The sequence below is a fragment of the Cnephaeus nilssonii genome, assembly GCF_951640355.1.
Source record: "Cnephaeus nilssonii genome assembly, chromosome: 5".
In the NCBI taxonomy this organism is placed as follows: domain Eukaryota; kingdom Metazoa; phylum Chordata; class Mammalia; order Chiroptera; family Vespertilionidae; genus Cnephaeus; species Cnephaeus nilssonii.
In genome coordinates this window covers 36,573,697-36,591,334 of record NC_137076.1, presented here as the reverse complement: position 1 = coordinate 36,591,334, position 17,638 = coordinate 36,573,697, and the positions used below count along the sequence as shown (strand labels likewise).

General features: G+C 38.7%; 2 protein-coding genes across 3 annotated transcripts in view; one reads left to right on the top strand and one right to left on the bottom strand.

Moving 5' to 3' along the window:
• Positions 1-9,842, bottom strand: part of GLRA3 (glycine receptor alpha 3) — a gene marked incomplete at both ends in the record, with an annotated part of 130,059 nt that extends 120,217 nt beyond the window's left edge. Inside the window, one exon of one of the 2 annotated variants that reach the window (XM_079773365.1) lies at positions 9,766-9,842. In XM_079773365.1, the coding sequence (XP_079629491.1) occupies positions 9,766-9,836 (71 nt within the window). The remainder of the gene's footprint in view (positions 1-9,765) is intronic. The other variant, XM_079773364.1, reaches the window with a different exon arrangement.
• Positions 9,843-10,112: 270 nt separating this feature from the next.
• Positions 10,113-17,638, top strand: part of ADAM29 (ADAM metallopeptidase domain 29) — a gene marked incomplete at both ends in the record, with an annotated part of 54,578 nt that continues 47,052 nt past the window's right edge. The window contains one exon of the mRNA XM_079770244.1: positions 10,113-10,308. Coding sequence (XP_079626370.1) covers positions 10,113-10,308 — 196 coding nt within the window. The remainder of the gene's footprint in view (positions 10,309-17,638) is intronic.

The following is a 17,638-nucleotide window of genomic DNA, read 5'->3' as shown; positions in this document are numbered from 1 at the left end:
TATATATGCTTCATGAAGTAAGGAAAAGTAAAAGATGTATGTCCTCCAAAATAATTTCCCAGAAATCTCCTAGGAACATGTAAGTAAATAAAATGTATTATTTATGATTGTGGACTAATTTATGAGATTAGCTGAAATCAGAGCATTGGAGGGGTTTATAGAAAAGTGATAGAAAGATATATGCTATTGATTAAGAGCAGGTCCTTGGGATTGAAAGGATAAAACTGATAAATCTGTGCCTTTGTCATTTTTTTTTTTTATCAATCTCAACTCCACAGTTCAGCTCAGGGCTCTCAGTACTTCTTCTCTGTGCCCTGCTCTAAATGTTCTCAATTACATATAAATATGTCTTCTTTTCTTTTTTCTTTGCAAAAATATGATCACCTTCATAACACTGTGATTGTTAAATCTACAGGTTAAGCATTGTTTCTGCATTCCTAGTTGATAGCAAGATGTCAAGATCTGCTGCTAGCATCTCAAACTCAAATCACTCCAGACTAAGTTCAGTGTCCTCTTTTCTTCAAAACAACCCAAATTCCCTGATGGTGTTGAAAAAGACCATATTTTATACATGAAACTAAAACACTTTTATACAGCAAAAATACATCAACAAAACAATAAGACAACCCACTGAATGGAAGAAGGCATTTACCAATGATATATCTGATCAGGGGTTGATCTCCAACATATGTAAATTCATACAACTCAACATCAAAAAAATAAATAATCCAATTAAAAATTGGACAATGGACCTGAATAAACACTTCTCCAAAGAGGACATACAGATGTCCAATAGACATATGAAAAGATGTTCAATGCTACTAATCATCAGAGAAAAACAAATTAAAAACACAATGAGATATCACCTCAAACTGTCAGAATGGCTATCATCAATAAATCAACAAACTACAAGTGTCAGTGAGGATGTGGAGAAAGGGAATCCTAGTGCACTGTTGGTGGGAAAGAAGATTGGTGCAGCGACTATGAAAAAGAATATGGAGTTCCCTAAAAAAATTAAAAATGGAACTGCCTTATGACCCAGTGAGTCCACTTCAGGGTATATATCTGAAGAAACCCAAAACACTAATTTGAAAGAATAATTGCACCCCCATGTTCATTGCAGCATTATATACAACTAGAGGCCCAGTGCACAAATTTGTGCACAGGTGGGGTCTGGCAGGCCCACCCTGGGCTGGAGGGGACATGGGAGGTTGGCTGGCAGGCCATGCCCTCGATCAGAGGCGGGGGGGGGGGGGGTGATTGGGGGCGGGGCCAGCAGGAGGAAGGGGCCGTGGGCAGTTGGCCGGCCAGCCCCACCCCCGATTGGGCTGGTTGGCTGAAGTGAGCATCATAGCCACTGTTTGTTCTGGTATTCTGGTCGTTCCACTCTTTCTGGCATTCTGGTCGCTGGCTTTTTATATATATAGATAGTTGCATATAATCAACTTAAGTTGATGGAATCAACTCAAGTGACCATCAATAGATGAGTAGATAAATATATATATGGTACACAATGGAATACTACTTGGCCATAAAAGACCTAGAAGCTATTATGCTAAGTGAAATAAGTCAAACAGAGAAAGACAAATACCATATTATTTCACTTATGTGTGGAATCTAAAGACCAAAACAAACAAAATAAAAACAAACTCATAGATACAGAGAACAAGCTAACAGTTTCCAGGGGGAGGTTATTGGGAGGCTGGGTGAAAAAGGTGAAAGGATTAAGAAGTACAAATTGGTAGTTCCAGAATTGTCACTGAGGTATAGATTATAGCATAGGGAATATAGTCAACAATATTATAATACTAATAGTAGCCCTGTGCACGAATCCATGTGCCAGTAGCTCTCTACCACCCTCCTGTAGCTCTCCACTCACTGCCCTGCACTCCTGTAGCTCCCCCAGCCCCCCTTCCTCTCTCCCCCTCATAGCTTGTTTCCCTGCCCCCTCCTGTAGCTCTCCACTGCCCGCTTGTAGTTCGCTGTCCCACCCTCCTGCAGATCCTTGATCTGGTCATTACTTGGTCAGTCGTTATGCCTCATGGCATAATGGATAATTAGCATATTCCTCTCTTATTATATAGGATGTATGTTGCCAGATGGGCACTGGAAATATGGTAAAGAGCACTTTGTGAAGTATATGATTTCCTTACCACTGTGCTGTACACCTGAAACTAATACAAAATAATATTGACTATAAACTGCGATGGAAAAATTAAGGAAAAAAACATAAAAATTAGTTGATCCAATAATTCTTCTAAAAGGTCATAAAGGCCATCTTTGGGTAATCCACAACTATTTTGTTTTAATTGTTTTTTTCAAAATTGTTAGAAAATAAGATCTATGTAATAGAGTTAAAGAAAAGGGGGGAAATAAATATGACAGAAGGTCTTATTTTGATGAAAGATTCAAACATGGTCTCCAAATTATAGAACAAGAAGATTATTCTTTCTCCCTATAGTTTTATTGTTATTTATTTACATAGTTCTTACTATTACTAATTATTATTAGCTAGCTTATGGTTAATTGCAATTTTGAGGTAAATTGCACCTCTGAAAGAGAAGAGTTTACAAAAATATTTTGAGCCAATATACAAGACCTTCGCCATAATTATAAATATCCTGTTATAATCCTATCTAATAAAAGAGTAATATACAAATTGAACATCATTCCAACACACAAGATGGCTGCCCCCATGTGGTTAAAGATGGCTGCCCCCATGTGGACACAAGATGGTCGCCACAAGATGGCCAGCAGGGGAGGGCAGTTGTGGGTGTTCAGGCCATCAGGGGAGGGCAGTTGGGGGGGGACCAGGCCTGCAGGGGAGGGTAGTTAGGGGTGACCGGGCTGGCAGAGGAGGGCAATTGAGGGTGACCAGACCTACAGGGGAGAACAGTTAGGGGAGACCCAGGTCTGCAGGGCAGGGCAGTTGCAGGGAACCCAGGCCTGCAGGGCAGGGCAGTTGGGGGGGACCAGGCCTGCAGGGGAGGGCAGTTGGGGTGGACCAGGCCAGCAGGGAAGGGCAGTTATGGGTGACCAGGCCCGCAGGGGAGGGCAGTTAGGGGTGACCAGGCTGGCAAGGGGGGGCAGTTAGGGGTGACTGGGCCAGCAGGGAAGGACAGTTAGAAGCGACCAGGCCTACAGGAGAGGGCAGTTAGGGGTGACCAGGCCTGCAGGGGAAGGCAGTTGGGGGGGGATCAGGCCTGTAGGGGAGGGAAGTTGGGCGCAACCAAGCTGGCAGGGAAGGGCAGTTAGGGGCAACCAGGCTGGCAAGGGAGGGCAGTTAGGGGTGACCAGACCAGCAGGGAGGGCAGTTGGGGGCAACCGGGCCTGCAGGGGAGGACAGTTAGGGGCAATCAGGCCAGCAGGGGAGGGCAGTTAGGGGCAATTGAGCCAGCATGGGAGGACAGTTAGGGGTGACCAGGCTGGGAAGGGAGGGCAGTTGGGGGCAACCAGGCCTGCAGGGGAGAACAGTTAGGGGTGACCAGGCCTGCAGGGAAGGACAGTTAGGGGTGACCAATCCTGCAGGGGAGGGCAGTTAGGGGTGACCAGACTGGCAGGGGAGGGCAGTTAGGGGCAATCTGGCCGACAGGGGAGCAGTTAGGCGTCAATCAGGCTGGCAGGGGAGTGGTTAGGGGGTGATCAGGCTGGCAGACAGAAGCGGTTAGGGGCAATCAGGCAGGTAGGCAGGCGAGTGGTTGGGACCCAATAGTCTTGGATTGTGAGAGGGATTTCCGACTGCCCTCAAGGGGTCCCAGATTGGAGAGGGTGCAGGCTGGGCTGAGGGACACCCCCCCCCGTGCATGAATTTTGTGCACCAGGCCTCTAGTTAAATTATATGCTTCTAAATTTTACACATATTCCATTGTGAAAGCAAGTGGTAACTCCTCCATATTTCTGCAGGTGTATTATTGTAGCCAGCTCAACAGTTGTTGCCATTAAAATATGATTTTAAACCATAAATTGGAATTCCCTCAACTGAATTTGACCATAACCATCCCCTAAGCATACTATAAGCCTATATCATTCCTTTGCATATAATATTTTCTATATCTTATTTCTGCATGTGGAGCAAGCATCTTAGAAGATCCAGCACAAGTACCAAGCCTTCTGGGTAGCTTCCCAATGTACATTCCCTAAACATTGCTGTGTTTTTCTTTTGTCACTTGGCCCTTTGTATTTTCTTCCCTACTAGACTCTAAGTTTCATGTCACGAAAGATGGTAGTTTCTCAATCATTCCTAGGCAAACTGTACCCATTGCTTAACATTACCTATGAAGCACATATTTGTTGATTGAGTTGCCTCAGTAGATACTTGTGTGGTCAAGGGAAAGAAAAAGTATATACAAGAGGACATATTGTATAAGCTGTTTTCTGAATCTGCAAGGCAAACTGCTTGAGGCATTGACTAGAAAACTGGGCCACGATCCTTCTATATTTGGGAAAATGTATCACCAGAGACACAAAGAGAAAAAGTATATGTTATGTGTAGCATATTAAAAACCTATATAGAATCCTGATACTGTAATGTTAATTCCTTGAAGTATATTTTTATTTAATATTTTACATAAGAAAATAGAGCCAGCACTAAAAGGGGTTTCTCCATACTCTAAAACATACCAAAAGCAAAAACAAAAAATTCTGTGCCAAAAATGTTTTTCTTAAATTTTGAAGTAAACCAAGAAAACATATTATTTGTGATTATCATGAAGTCTGATATTCACACATTCAGCTTTTGATAGATGTACCATAATTTATTTGTCTGGCAGGTCTGTGTTGGCATCAAACTGTAAAGATGAAAATAAAATTGTAAGTGGTGAAAATAGTTAATTTAAATAAAAATTTTTGGCAGTTCCCCTATTTTTGAAATTTGTTCCTCAAGCTCTTCATAATCTCACTTATCTACATTTCAAAGAAATCCGGACACTGGTGTCTTGTTCTTTATTTTATTAATATGAAAATTAGAATCCAAAAGCCATAGAAGAATTGTGCCAAAATTAAGCAATATCTGAGCAAAGTGTGAAACTTTTAAAAACTTCACTAATAAGGCATTCAAATTTCTTATGCCTGTTTACATAATTTTCTCACTTATGTTTTAAAATATGTTTCAATTCATTTCAGAGAGAGGGAAGATGAGGAAGAGAGAGATAGAAACATCAATGATGAGAGAGAATCATCAATTGGCTGTCTCCTGCACACCCCTATTGGGGATCGAGTCCGAAACTTGGGCATGTGCCCTAACTGGGAATTGAACATTCATGGGTCAACACTCAACCACTGAGCCACACCAACCAGGCTTCTCATTTATTTTTATTACAAGAACTATGCTTTTTAATAATTCCCTTTAAAATTACATTTCTTATACCAGACTTATTCTGGTAATAAATACTTCTAGTTGTATTATAGTAGAAAATATTTTTATTCTGATGTCTTTGCCTTAATAAAACTTATTTACTAAAAAGTAGAAATTATTCCAAGATAAAAATAACTAAAATATCATTTATGGGCTCATAATAATAACCTAAGAAAATGCTAAACTTTTAAAAATAATATTTCACTGATCATATTTTGTAGTAGTAATGGCAACAAAAACCCTCAAACATTGCTGGCAGGAGTATAAATAGATGCAACTACTTTGGAAAACTTGCAGTATCTACTCAAGCTAAAACTAGGCAGTATATATACTAAACTACCCCTTGATCCAACAATTTTTGCTCTAGGGAAAGACTTGGACCCAACCCATACAGTCCCCAAAATGAATGTATTCACAAAAAGATATGCTCAAGGATATTCATTGCAGCACTAGCCAAAACCTAAAAAATACTTAAATATTCCATCATAAAACAACAAATAAATTGTGATGTCTTCATATAATGGAATACCATATAGAAATGAAAATAAATAAGCTATTGCTATATGGAACTATATGAAAAATCACATAAACATAATGTTCATAAAATAAAGCAGACACAAATGAGTATTTGTATAACGTTCAAAAGCAAGGAAAACATATTCATTGTTGAAAAAGTCAAGGTAGCAATTATCTTTGGCAAAAACAGTTCCTGGGAAAGAATACTGAGGTGACAGAGAGCGGAGTGAGGGCTTTTGTTACATTGGCAATGCTACATCTTGATCATGGTCTCTTTACATGACTGTGTTACTTATGTGAAACTTTATACTGAACTTGTCATTTGTACACTTTTCTGCATGTATGTTGTATCTCAATTAAAAAATTAAAAATCTTTTACAATCTATGAAAAAAAGTTTGTAATCATAAATTATCCTATACCAGAGGACCAGTGCACAAAGTATGTGCATGAGGGTGGGGGTCCCTCAGCCTGGCCTGCACCCTCTCACAATCCAGGACCCTCAGGAGATATCTGACTGCCAGTTTAGACCCGATTCTGCAGGGCCTAAACTGGCAGTCGTACATCCCTCTCACAATCCAGGACTGCTGGCTCCTAACTGCTTGCCTGCCTGCCTGCCTGACTTCCCCTAACCACTCTGCCTGCCTGCCTGATCACCCTTAACTGCTCGCCTGCTTGCCTGATTGCCCCTAACTGCCTCTGCCTTGGCCCGGCTGCTGCAGCTTCATCCGGAAGGACGTCTGGAAGGTTGTTCAGCTGTCTGGTCTAATTAGCATATTACACTTTTATTATTATCTACACTGATAAAAGAGTAAGATGCAAATTGACCATTACTTTGCGATGCCCACCAGCCAATCAGGAGTGAGTATGCAAATTAATCCAACAAAGCTGGCGGGTTAATTTGCATATGCAGGCACCGAGAGGCTGGGGGCAGGGCGGGATGCTTGCATCATCGCCATGGCTGCCCAGCCACTCCGGGCCTCTGGGCAGCCTGGGAAGGCAGAAAGGCAGCTCCTGGCAGGAGCAAAAAGGCGGCTCAGGCCGGAGCGAAGGCGGTGCCAGCAGCCAGGGTAAGGAAGGCCCGTTCTTGCACAAATCTTCATGCATCAGGCCTCTAGTAGATAATAAAAGGCTAATATGCAAATTGACCAAATGGCAGAAAAAGCGGAACAACTGATCACTATGATGTGTGCTGACCACCAGGGGGCATGTGTGGAACATGGCAGGCATTGGCCGAGGCAGGATGGTGGAGCAGGTGAGTGGGGATGCCAGACCAAGGCGTGCACCGGTCGCCGTCATCGGGGCAAACCTCTGGTAGTTACTGAAAATTTTTTGCTCCTGTGTGCCGCGGTCCCACCCGGCACTCACACCTGCTGCTGGCACAGGCTCTACTTGCACCTACAGCCGGTGCCAGAGCCACCGCTCACACCTGCTGCTGGTGCCCGGTGCTGGTCCTGATCACTCGGCGCCATCAGTGGGTGCAAGTGGTGGCTGCTGGCCCTGATCACCCCTAAGGGCTTCTCCACCTCCCCCTGCTCCTGAGGAGTGATCAGGGCAGCAGCCTCTGCTCACATCCACTGCTAGCGCTGGCCCCAATCGCTTCACGCTGTCAGCGGGTTTGAGCAGGGCCAGCACCATCAGTGCATTGGAGTGGCGGCAGCAGGAGCAGGGCTGCTGGCAGACAGGGGACCAGGGGGCTGCAGTGGGAGGGGCCAGGTGGGGGTGGGGAGGATGGGCCAAGACCCGCCCCTGTGCCTACTGCAACCTCGTGGCCCACAGTTCCTTTCAAGGTGCACGAATTCATGCACTGGACCCCTAGTTTAATTATAAATATTGATGGTTTCTATATATTTTTGCCTCCAAATCAACCTGGAAAGAATATTTTTAAATTTAAAAGATATCTTTGTGAATTAATACTAAATACTTTTGTTACTTTTTTAAGTTTACATGTTTCTTTTTTGCTCAGTATATCACAAATAGACTTAGTGAACAAAGAACAATTTCCATAAAAATACTTATTTTATAAAATATTTTCAGTAGAGGGAGCTTCACTTTCTTTATTTTAGAAAATTTTCTTTCAAGGGCTATCACTGAAAATAAAAATACTTAATTTTTCTGTATATTATTAAAGTTCTTCATAGAATGATGAAGGTAAATGAATAAAAAAGTGCTACTCTCATTCAAAACTAGTCTAAGATATATAGAAATCTTATTCAATTTATGAAAGGAGAAAAAAAAACTTGATGAAGAATACACATATTGATTAAACTTCTATATTGGGTATGTGTTTTTCAAGGAATTACATTTTTGGAGTATTCATAAAAACATTTTTAACTAAATGTATTTAATATTAATGAAGATAAGTTCTTATAATCATGATTATGAGTTTGAAATACAATTTTTGTGAAATTCAATAAAACAACAAAAATCAGAGTCTCTATAGTGATGAAGAATACATAACTAAGAATATATTATAACAAAACAGAAAAGAATGTATTATAACAAATATGGTGAATTGCCATTATACAAATCTGACCACATTGACCAAAATATTTTAGTTACTGACATTAAGCTTCCTAAATCTGAATATCTATTAACTAAGCTATTATGATTTCTCTTATAACATTAATTCCTTTCCATGAAATTTCCATAAAGGTAAAAAAGCTCTATACTCTTTGCTTTGATCACTATATATAAAATCTGTGATAACTGAAAAGTTTAAAAATTTACTGAGTTTTATTAAAATATTTTCACTGAAAATATTCTGGTTTGCAGTGGTTCAACCCCTTAAGAAAAAGTCAATAATTTCATAATATGATAACCTTCACAACTGGCCCCTATTATTATAGGCTTATCAAAATAATATAGCTTTCTGTAAGTTAGCTTTTATTAAATACATTATGTTTTTCTAAGGTGTCCAAAGATGAAATTTTGACCTGGAAACTCAGAAAAGAATATTTACTACTTCAATAGAAATCAGTATACACAAAACTTATTCTAATTACTTTTACTTAAATCCTCTTGTAAAGCTTGTGAGCCATAGATGGAAATTATAATAAAATGAAATCTATATTGATGGTTTAAAAATCTATATGAGCAATATATTGCTTATACATTGTTCAATTAAGAATAGTAATTAAATTATCTAATCTTTTGCCTAGTCTCATTTCCTCTTTATAATAATTAAAAAGAAAAAATGAGGCCTACCAAATATGACTGGACATGATAAGAAAATGACATGTCATAGAGCAATATTATTATTCTATGGATTTTTTATTATATTACTTTATCCAAGAAGATTATTCTTGACATATAACATATCAAATGATTTATTTATGTTTTTGCCTCCATATATTACCTGAACTAAGCTCATTAGAAATAGCACTTCTTTATTTATTTTTTTATTCACTTACCTTAATCTCTGGATATATCAACAATGTTCAGAATTTTTCTGGTTAGTAAATGTTTATGTTCTAATTGTTTTCCTTTTAAAAGTTGGTAATGTTCCATTTCTAATTAGTAAATGTTTTTAACTCCCCAAAAGAGAGTAACCCACAACTTATAATTTACTTAGAAAAAGGAATCTCTAATAGCAATTTGAGAAGGAAAAACTTGGCTTTGGAAATAACTTTTTCAGGGTAATCTCAGTTGCTACTAATATAAGACGACAGTTACTAAAATGCATTATTTTCAGAAAATAGAGCAAAGTTACATGTTTTCAGAGGTCTCAATAGATAGACTGCTAGGTACTTTAGACATAAAATAATACGATTTAAGGGGTGCTCTCAACAAGTCAATTTCTAATTGCATTCTTGGTTTCATCAATAACAGGTGGTTGCATTCTAGTACACAGGCTTTTTAAATAAGTTCTCCAACTGTTAAATACAAATAGACTCACCTGAGTAACAGTGCTGCTTCCCAGAAATAAAATCCCGAAACTAATGTCCGAAAGTGTCTCACGTGGGCCATGATACGGAGAGATATTCACGATCCTGAAATTAGTCTTATCCAAGGCATGGGGGAACGAGAAAGCCTGGAATGAAAATATGCAATCTAACTCCGTGTAGTGGTGGAGACAAACGCTTGGAAAGCTTCAGCACCATAGACAGCTCCCCGCGGTCAGCGGAGGCCCTGTCTGCCTTTCAAACCTTTGAAATTCTCTTTCTACCCTTCTCTGAGCACTGAGCAGAGGGACATGCACAGGGTTACAAATGTGCAGGTGATTTACACAGTGAAAGCGGAATAATGGGTGAGATGAAATGTATGAAGTGCCCAGGCTCTGGGCAACAGTTCACTGGAGCTCTAGCGGCAAAGAAAGAACGCTTGTCCTTTCCTGACTCAGACCCACGTTTGAAGAAAGAACAGCAGCAACAGCCGGAAAGAAAATGCTTCTCCACCTGCTCCAAGCGCCGCCGGCCCAAACCTCACTCTCCACCTTTGGGTAAGACCCCAAACCGCTAGCGCGGCAAAGGGAAGCGGGGCGGGGCCAGACGACACTGTCTTGCCCGCAAATCACAACCGCACAGCGGGACAGAGTGACAAGCCACTCATGATGGTAGGCGGTGCTTAGCACTTTAGCCTTTTTAAAAAAGCAGGGAGTAACTGATGCAGAGCCTTAAGGGCGACTGGAGCGTGTTGGGGGAAGGAAGCTTCAGGGCTAAGCCTGGGAGAATCAGGGGCTTTTGTGGGTTAGTTAGCAGAATCGCTTTGGAGGGGCCATCCATTGTTCACTTCCGAGAAAAGGTACAATTTAGTAACTGTCACCCCATGTCGTTGACCTTACACGGAAATGTAAGAGTAAGCTTTAAGCCTATGGAAAGGGCTAAGGAAGAGCAGAGAATGTGGTGCATGGGCAGGAGAACACGCTGCTTCTGGAATCCTCTCCTAACCCTGGCCAGCTTCTGGCCAGGAAGCATTATTGACCAGAGTGAGTTGAGTTTCCTTCAGTCATAATAAAGGTTCTAAAAAGATGAAGTCGGGAAATCTAAAGAGATGGCTACTTAGAGACACAAGCTACCCACTATTTCTTCTTACATATTTTCCATAACCTAACAGTAAGGTCAAGTAAGAAGGACCGCTAATTCATTTGTTATACCTCTTCTGTCATCCATCTCTCTATCTGCTCTCTCTCCTCCACCCTCCCCCTGCCATCTTGACCATTTACATGGGGATGTGGATTGGAAGACTGAAAAGGAAAATTGTGTGTGTGTGTGTGTGTGTGTGTGTGCGCGTGCACATGTGTCAAAATAATGGAATTTAAAAAAATTAAAACCTACTGTTAGATCTTTACAGTGGCTTTTATTACTATCAACAAGGATCAAAATGTTCACTCACCTCTTCAACCTTAACTTTTTCCCAAAACTCCTGCAAATATTTTTCTGAAAGTCCTATTTTAATCTCATAACTTTCTCAATAACTAAACTACATGCCTTCTTACTCTTTCTCTATTTTCTTTTAAATTAGATTCCAACAGCAATTAACATATCAATTACCCTGTAAATCTATTTAACTGGAAGAGTAGAAGTCATTACCTTCCAACCCTCTCCAATGAGGATAATGAAAACAAATAAACAAACAAAAAAACTCCTCTCTTTACTCTTTAGCAGACATCTTTTCACATCTTCATTTTCTTATTTAAATCACAAACTTCCAGAAGCCCATAAGAAATATCACTGATCCTGCCCATGAATATTTGCATCTTGAGAAAGTTCATACAATTTTAGTTAACTCAGTTTTTCAGTGAGTCTTTTGAAAACTAATGAAGTACAAATGCTTTTTAGTTGGCCATTCTTTGAATAGCATTGATTGTTTTAAAAAACACAGATAATAATAATAATAATAAAAGTGAAACTTACTCTATTTCAAGAAGGCTTGGATTTCTTGCCTTGTTTCACCACTAAGTAATTGGGCATTTTTGGAAAATTGATCTACTTTTAAAAATATTTTTACTTAGTATATCTTTAAAATATTTATTTATTGAGAGAATTGAATTAAATGACCTCTGAGATTCATCCTCTGGCCCAAAGAAGACAACCAATCAATGTTTAAGTAAACAAATGTATGGATGATATGATATTTAAAAGTCTATGTTTACATTTATCTGGATAGTTACTAATAAGTTATATGATAGCTTAGCAGGCAGGATGATTTTAGCTATTTCTTCTCATTAAAATGAAAGCATAGGAGTATTATACTTTATCAAATTAAGATATATCTAGTCAGTTTCTTAGATATAAATATAAGAAGGTAACGGGAATCCCCATGTTACTCATTTTTCATAGCACCATGATTATTTTCTTCAAATTACTTCTGACAAACTATCATCCTCCTTGTTTATTTGACTTCACTACAGTGAAGATAATGGCCATTATTTAGCATAGCACCTACCATGTAAGGTCGAAATGAAATTTCATGCATATGCATATTTGTGGTCTCTATTCTTGTAAATTTTACTCTTTTGAGAATAATAGTCCTGTTTGGACCAGTAGGTGAATGAATTTGTTTTGGGGGAAAAGACTATTCTATGGGTAATGACTAACTGACTAGTTCATTCATGCCAAATTAAGCTGGATTCTGATATGGCCAAATCTCTGCTCTTCTCTTTGTGTCCTTTATTATTTCTTTCTTGCACTAATGGATTATATTTCACATTTTACAAGATGTGGGACTTCAGGGCTGTCTTGGATATTAATTTTCCTCATATTTAATGCTCTCCTTTTACAGAAGAAGTAATTGTAGCACAAAGCAGTTAAGTGATAATTATAACCTTTTGTATTCAGCAAGTTGAAGATATCAAATTTGACTTCGGTGCTTCCGGATTATTGTGTAGTATTATGTCCACTACCATGGAGCTATCTTTAATGGTATATTTCCACTATTGTCTCAAAAATATATACATATTCCCTGGCTGGGTAACTCAGTTGGTTAAAGCATTATCCCAATATGCCAAGGTGTTGTGAGTTGATCCCCTGTCAGGGCACATACAATAACCAGCATTAATAAATGGAACAACAAATATCTCTCCCCTCCCTCCCTTCCTCTCTTTCTCTAAAATAAATTTTAATAATATGCATATTACCTAAACTACAGAGAAGTAAATCAGTTTCAATGTAATGATAAAGTTATTTTCATATGCTCAATTGTTACTACCAATGATCTTAAACATACAATATTTTGTATATATTGCTCAAATTACTTGCTATTTATAGAGGACTTATTTACTTGTTTGAGGTCAGTGCAATGTGGGGTTAGTAATAGTTTACTGAGAGTTGATTAGATTCAGTAGCATTAGGTCATTCTAGCCATCTCATCAAAAGCTTATGTATAAATCAAAATGCCAGTTTGAAAACTTACAGACAGTAATACAACTTTGCAGTAATTAAGAATATTAATATCTTTGAATTAACACTCTGGAAGAGTAAAAGTTTTAATATAGGAATTAATCAGAAACTCACTTGTTCACCATAAATCAGGTAGAGAAGAATTAATCCTATGTCAGTGAGAGATATTATCATTAGGTACATGAGCCTAGTGAATTTATATTTTGTACTAGAGGCCCGGTGCACGAAATTCATGCACGGGGGAGGGGTGTCCCTAAGTCCAGCCTGCACCCTCTCCAATCTGGGACCCCTTGAGGGATGTCCGACTGCCCGTTTAGGCCTGATCCTGGTGGGCGGTCGGACATTCCTCTCACAATCCAGGACTGCTGGCTCCCAACTGCTTGCCTGCCTCTGCCTGATTGCCCCTAACTGCTTCTGCCTGCCAGCCTGATCACCCCCTAACCACTCCACTGCCAGCCTGATTGATGCCTAACTGCTCCCCAGTCGGCCTGATTGCCCCTGACTGCCCTCCCCTGCCCTCCCCTGCTGGCCTGGTCACCCCTAATTGCCCTCCCCTGCCAGTCTGGTCGCCCCTAACTGTCCTCCCTGCAGGCCTGGTTGCCCCCAACTGCCCTCCCCTGCAGGCCTGGGTCCCCCCTCAACTGTCCTCCCCTGCAGGTCTGGTTCCCCCACAACTGCCCTCTCTTGCTGGCCTGATCTCCCCCAACTGCCCTCCCCTGCCAGCCATCTTGTGGTGGCCATCTTGTGTCCACATGGGGGTGGTCATCTTGTGTCTTGGTGTGACAGTCAACTTGCGTATTACTCTTTTATTAGATAGGATAGGGTTTTACTTACTGAGCAGATTATAATAATCATGACATTAAGCTGATCAGGTGACCCTGTTTTTTAGGAATAGTGGTAGAAATATCCAATAGTTTATCCCCATTTCCTTGTTCAGGATACAAAATTTCTCACATGGATCTCAGCAACAGCCTCCTGTTGTTTCTCTTGCTTGCTTTCTTATTCCTTTTGATTAATCCTCCATTGTTAATATCAAGTTTTTTTGTTTATTTTAATAAATCAGATGATGCCACTTTTTTTTATTAAATTTGTTAGTGACATTGGTTAACAAGATAGGTTTCAAGTGTAAATTTTTATGATACATCACCTGTACATTGCATTGTGTTCCAACCACCCAAAGTCAAATCATCTTCTGTCACCATGCATTTGACCCCTTTACCCTTTACTACTCTCCATCACCTTCCCTCTGGTAACCACCATACTGTTGTCTGTGTCTATCAGTTTTTGTTTGTTTATTTATCTTATTTATTAATTTATTGCATTTATTTTTATATCTAAAAGCAATGAGTGAAATCATATGGTCTTTAACTTTTTCTGTCTAACTTATTTCCCTTAGCATTCATGATGTCACAAATGGCAGTATTTGATCTTTTCTGGTGACTGAAGTGGAGTAGTATTCCACTGTATATATGTACATCTTCTTTATCCAATCATCTATTGAAGGAAAAGATGCTCAACTTCACTAGATATTAGGGAAATACAAATCAAAACTACACTGATATACCACCTCACACCTGTTAGAATGGCTATTAGCAACATGAAAAGTAATAATATCTGTTGGAGAGGCTGTGAGGAAAAAGGAGCCCTCATTCTCTGCTGGTGGAAATGTAAACTGGGTACAGCCACTATGTAAAACAGATGGTGCCACTTCTATTCCAGAAACACTCCAATGCCTTTCCATTGTAACAGATTAAAATTCACATTCCTCTTCAGAGCGGAGAAGGCTCTGATTTTCCATTGACAATCTCCTCAGCCTCATTGTTGACTAGTCCCTCTTTTTCTACTATGTTCCAGTCACATGAGCTGTTTCTTATTTCATTATTTCTCTGATCTTCCTCTTGGGTTTCCTATGTCTAAATTCCTTCCTGCATTAAAAATATTTCTCTTTTCCTCCTTTTCTTTTCTTTTTTTTCTTCTCCCTCTCTCTCTAACAAAATTTTCCCATTTACCTTTAAATCAGTATTTATTCCTTTCATGGATTAAGTTATAATTTGATGTTTGCCTTTGTTTGAATACTCCCATTAGGGCCTAATGATTAGGCAATGGCAATGTGCATCTGTATGTCTACCATAGTGCTTAAAACATAGTGATCAGGAAATATTTGTTGAGTGGATGAATGGATGAATGAATGCATAAATATCCTCTGCTCATTAGTTCTCCCTTTCTTAGATTCCATCCTTATGCTTTTAACCCATTCTTGCTTTATAAAATTACTTAAGATTTCTAGATTATAATATTCTTTTCAGGTCAAACATATTCCTTCCCCAGCTAAAAGTAACCTTTGAGTTTATATGTGTGCCCTGGAGAATGACTTATTTATAAATAAGATTAATATCATCCACATATATTATTATTTTTACTATTTTAACTCTTAGACTCTCATTTTTTCTCCAAATTATGCTGATAATTTCCCCAATAATGAAATTATTTGAAGCACTTAATTAATTATTTCATTCTTTCTCTTAGTTCTTTATATCAACTTGTCAAATTATAAAAGTACCTCCAAATTATTTTTCCAAACAGTTTATTCATCAGCAAATATAGTTTATAATTATGTACCATTTTATGCATTTCTTGGGATACACATGTGAATAAGAAACAAATCTTGTCCTAGAGGAACTACAATCTATATACTATGTAAGATGTATACGAATATTCTTAGTATTACATAGACTAAAAATATTGAAGGAAATAAAGAGAAATGCAGTGGGAATTCAAATGTATTACTTCAAAATGGAAAGCATGAGAAGATTTGAAAATGTTCATAGAGTAGGGGGTATTTAACAAAGCTTTGAAATCAGTTCACAGTTCATTTGTAGAATTTGACTGTGTGGAAATTATAGCAGATAACTTTGTAGAAGTAGGAGGGTAAAAAAATCTTGAAACACATAGAAGCAGAAAAAGTGGGATTTGAATGGTAATATTTTTGTGGTTAATTTTTACCCAGGGTGATGAATTTGCCTTCATTCAATAGTGATAGAACTGACAAATGGTCTACATACCAATTCAGCCTGTTTTCAAACCAAAGATTATTTTTCATAGTGAACAGATACTATTGCAACAGATGTTCCTGAATTAGATGTCCAAAACAAATGAAAAATGCAAACAAGTGTTTCACAGTAGCAGTTTTGTAATCTGTGGTTATGATTGTTAGTATTCTCTTTTTTTGCAAAGCATTTTTATTAGTAATTTTCTAGATGTTTTTGAAATTCTAATTATATGGAATATTTAGTATGCATTTTTCCTTACTAATGCCCTGAAGAAAAAAATGTTAGAAGTGTAAATATTTTTAAAGGATGAATTTTAATACATTTCTTTTTTGTGTTCTAGAAATATGATTTAATAAGAAAAATATATTTACTTGCTGAGACACCAGAATTTAAAAAATAAAACTTCAAGACCAAAAAAATATTTTTAGCATTGGATATAACTAGCCTGAATTTAGGTCCCCACATTGGCACTGAATTTCCTTGTTACCTTGGGCCAAGTGCTTTTCTAACTTAGCTTTAGTTGCTTATCTATAAAATAAAAATTATAATCTGTTTCATATATTTTTCTTTAGCTCTTTAATTCCTCCAAAAATGTCTGGCTTTTTTAGAATTCCTCTTCATACTTTCATTGTTATTAACTGAAAATCTTATATAGCTTTATTATTATTTGCTTTTACCCACTTATAAACATTTTAATGTTTAAAGATACTTATATTTTATTTATTTTTAATATAATAGCTTTATTGATATACTAGAGGCCTGGTGCACAAATTCATGCACCTGTGGAGTTCCTTGGCCTAGCCTGTGGGATCAGGCTGAAACCAGCTCTCCTATATTCCCTGAGGAGTCCTGGATTGTGAGAGTGCACAGGCCAGGCTGAGGGACCCCACCCATGCATGATCGGGGCTGGGGAAGAACATGGAAGGTTGGCCAGCCAGGGAGGGATCATGGGACGGCTCCAGGGTGTGTTCAGCCTGTTTTGCTCAGTCCCGATCAGCCGGACCCCAACAGCAAGCTAAACTACCAGTCGAACCATCTGCCCATGGTGGTCAGTGCACGTCATAGCGACTGTTCGTCTGGTCAACTGTCTGCCCCATGGTGGTCAGTGCACGTCATAGTGAGTGGGTGAGCAGCCTTAGCATATCATTAGCATATTACGCTTTGATTGGTTGAACAGCCAACTGGACAACTGGACACTTAGCATATTAAGCTTTTATTATATAGGATAATTTGCATTTGTGCCATAAAAATTTACCCTGTAAAAATGTACATTTTAGTGGTTTTTAAGGTATAGTCATATAAATGAGCAACCATTACCAGTACCCAATTTTAGAAGATTTTAAACACATACACACACAACCCATACCCATTTACAGTCACT